Source organism: Anneissia japonica, unplaced genomic scaffold, assembly GCF_011630105.1.
Source record: "Anneissia japonica isolate Jap-2015-1 unplaced genomic scaffold, ASM1163010v1 scaffold1726_len428862_cov177, whole genome shotgun sequence".
NCBI classification, from domain to species: Eukaryota; Metazoa; Echinodermata; class Crinoidea; order Comatulida; family Comatulidae; genus Anneissia; species Anneissia japonica.
In genome coordinates this window covers 384,890-387,215 of record NW_022710671.1, presented here as the reverse complement: position 1 = coordinate 387,215, position 2,326 = coordinate 384,890, and the positions used below count along the sequence as shown (strand labels likewise).

The window sequence follows — 2,326 nt, the reverse complement described above, 5'->3', positions numbered from 1 at the left end:
TATATATATATATATATATAAACTGTGTGTATACATTTTGCTATTCCATTATTTCAATAAATCTTATTTTGATTGAATTATAAAAAAGGAATCCTTTGACATTTACCTGTGATTGAATGATGATATCGAAAACAAAGTAGTTGAACTCATGCGCTGAATGGTCTCTTGTTATAACTAGAGTAATGGTACTTGAAGTGCCGTATCTTACATTTTTTGGTACAGCAAACGATACCTTTCCTTCTATCGATTCATTTCTTCCTAGGACGAATCTAATAACAATAATTATATAATAATAATAATAATAATTATTATTATTATTATAATATATTATTATTATTATTATTATATATTATTATTATTATTATTATATTGGACTATGGAATTGTGCAATAGTAAAATTTGGCATTTTTAGTGAAATGTAACAACACTAGCTTAAATATATGTATTAGTGTTTATCATCCATAAACATAAAACAATTCTAATATTGTAGATAAAATACAACTTAATGGCAAAATAATTATACTTTATATGCTGAATGTAAAAAATCAAATAAATGAGTACCTGTTTGGTTTGAGGTCTCGTACGAAGTCAGTGCTGTCAATAGCAGAAACAATGTACGTTCCAGGTGCGCCACTATTAAGAGCTTTGAATGGAATATGCCCGATGGATCCCGCTGACAGTATTTGCTGAACATCACTGCGGTCCGTGCTTATTGAACATGTTGATGTCCTGACAACTTGACGAAATATGCGAGAAAATTGATTTTTGATAACGTCAGATCCAGTCACTCTAAGTTGAAATGGCTCTGGTGGTAGAATCGTCTTAGCATACAACTTGCCCATTTCTTTATTTGTTTGGAGGGTCATTGTTTTGATGATTTGTCCGGCCGGCGAAATCATTTCAAGTTTCTCGATGGAGCCTAACTTAGCGGTATCACCGATAACGTTAATAAGGATAAAGACAGCCACACCTACAGAAACAATAATAATTATTATTATTATTATTATTATTATTATTATTATTATTATTATTATTATTATTATTATTATTATTATTATTATTATTATTATTTTATTTTTTTATTTTTTTTATTTAATTTAATTAATTAATTAATTTATTTATTTATTTTGGCTTTTCCCAGCAGTGCTGGGAAAAGCCATTATTTTTGTTCAGAATTGTTTCCCTTTATTCTTGCAAGTATTTTTCCTATCTTTTTGCACTGTTTTTTCTGGACGTCATTTTGGTCACTTCCCATGCTTAGAATTTTTCCGTGCTTTGCCGAAGCATAGGCCATATCAAGGATGTACCTCCTAATATTTAGTGTCAATCTATGGTAGGGTGTGCTTGTGAGGACCAATAAAAGTGATTTAAGGTCAAACAGTCTACACCGGATATTTCAAAAATAGGCTCCCAGCGGGAGCGTGTGTATACTGCCTTATACAAGAGTTTTTATATTTTTAATTTTATCTTATGTTCTTCAATAGGCAGATGTGTGTATTATTGTAGTGTATCTAGATTTTTCATGAAAATTTTCTTTCATAACAATATTCTGTATAGGCCTACTACTATATTACACTAAGAACACAAAATGAGTAGCTCTTGGAGTTACTCATTTTGAAGAATGCTACCATGTTCTAGAGGGCGTCCTTCAAATGACGGTAAAAGGCGTTCGTGTCGAACCGTGCTGCGTCTCTATAACACGTGTTCGAGTTTTTTCGAGTTCCGAAAGTTATTCTATTGTCAATAGAGCGCCCCCTACCTCGTGGTAGTAGTACCCATCATGCCTAAACCGGATTTACCCGTTTTCGCCATCTTTAATTGCTACATCATGACATAGTGTCTACGCCCCCGTTGGGGGCAGTAGACACAAAAACCGGTCAGTTGATCTGAATGAAACTTAAACAAGTTTAATCAAGTTACAAGGAAGAAATTATTAAGTGTTAGTGACGATCAAAAACGATCATTTGAGTAAATACAGAAAATTTATTTACTTATTTAATGTTGAAATAACGAATATGGTTTCAAAGCAAGTGCCACACAAGATACCCCACCCCCAAATAACATGTGAATTCCACCTGATAATCGAGTGGTCTGAACGCCAGGTACAATGGTGTGGTTTGTTTTGTCAAACCCCATTCCTTTTGGGGCTAAAACTGATGGTCTACACATTAAACATAATGCCAGTAATGTTATTGCGCGCAACAGTGAATACTTATTTTAGAAACACCTGAAACATAGACACTATTACGGCTGTCTCTTATACACATCTAGATGTGTATAAGAGACAGATTCTGTATAGGCCTACTACTATATTACACTAAAAACA

General features: G+C 32.7%; 1 protein-coding gene across 2 annotated transcripts in view; it reads right to left on the bottom strand.

Moving 5' to 3' along the window:
- The window catches only part of LOC117107103 (von Willebrand factor A domain-containing protein 7-like), a 48,180-nt gene that overhangs the window by 10,861 nt on the left and 34,993 nt on the right, over positions 1-2,326 (bottom strand). For both annotated transcript variants that reach the window (XM_033248661.1, XM_033248662.1), the window contains exons 7-8: positions 562-970; positions 107-269 (exon numbers count right to left, since the gene is read on the bottom strand). In XM_033248661.1, coding sequence (XP_033104552.1) covers positions 107-269; positions 562-970 — 572 coding nt within the window. The remainder of the gene's footprint in view (positions 1-106; positions 270-561; positions 971-2,326) is intronic.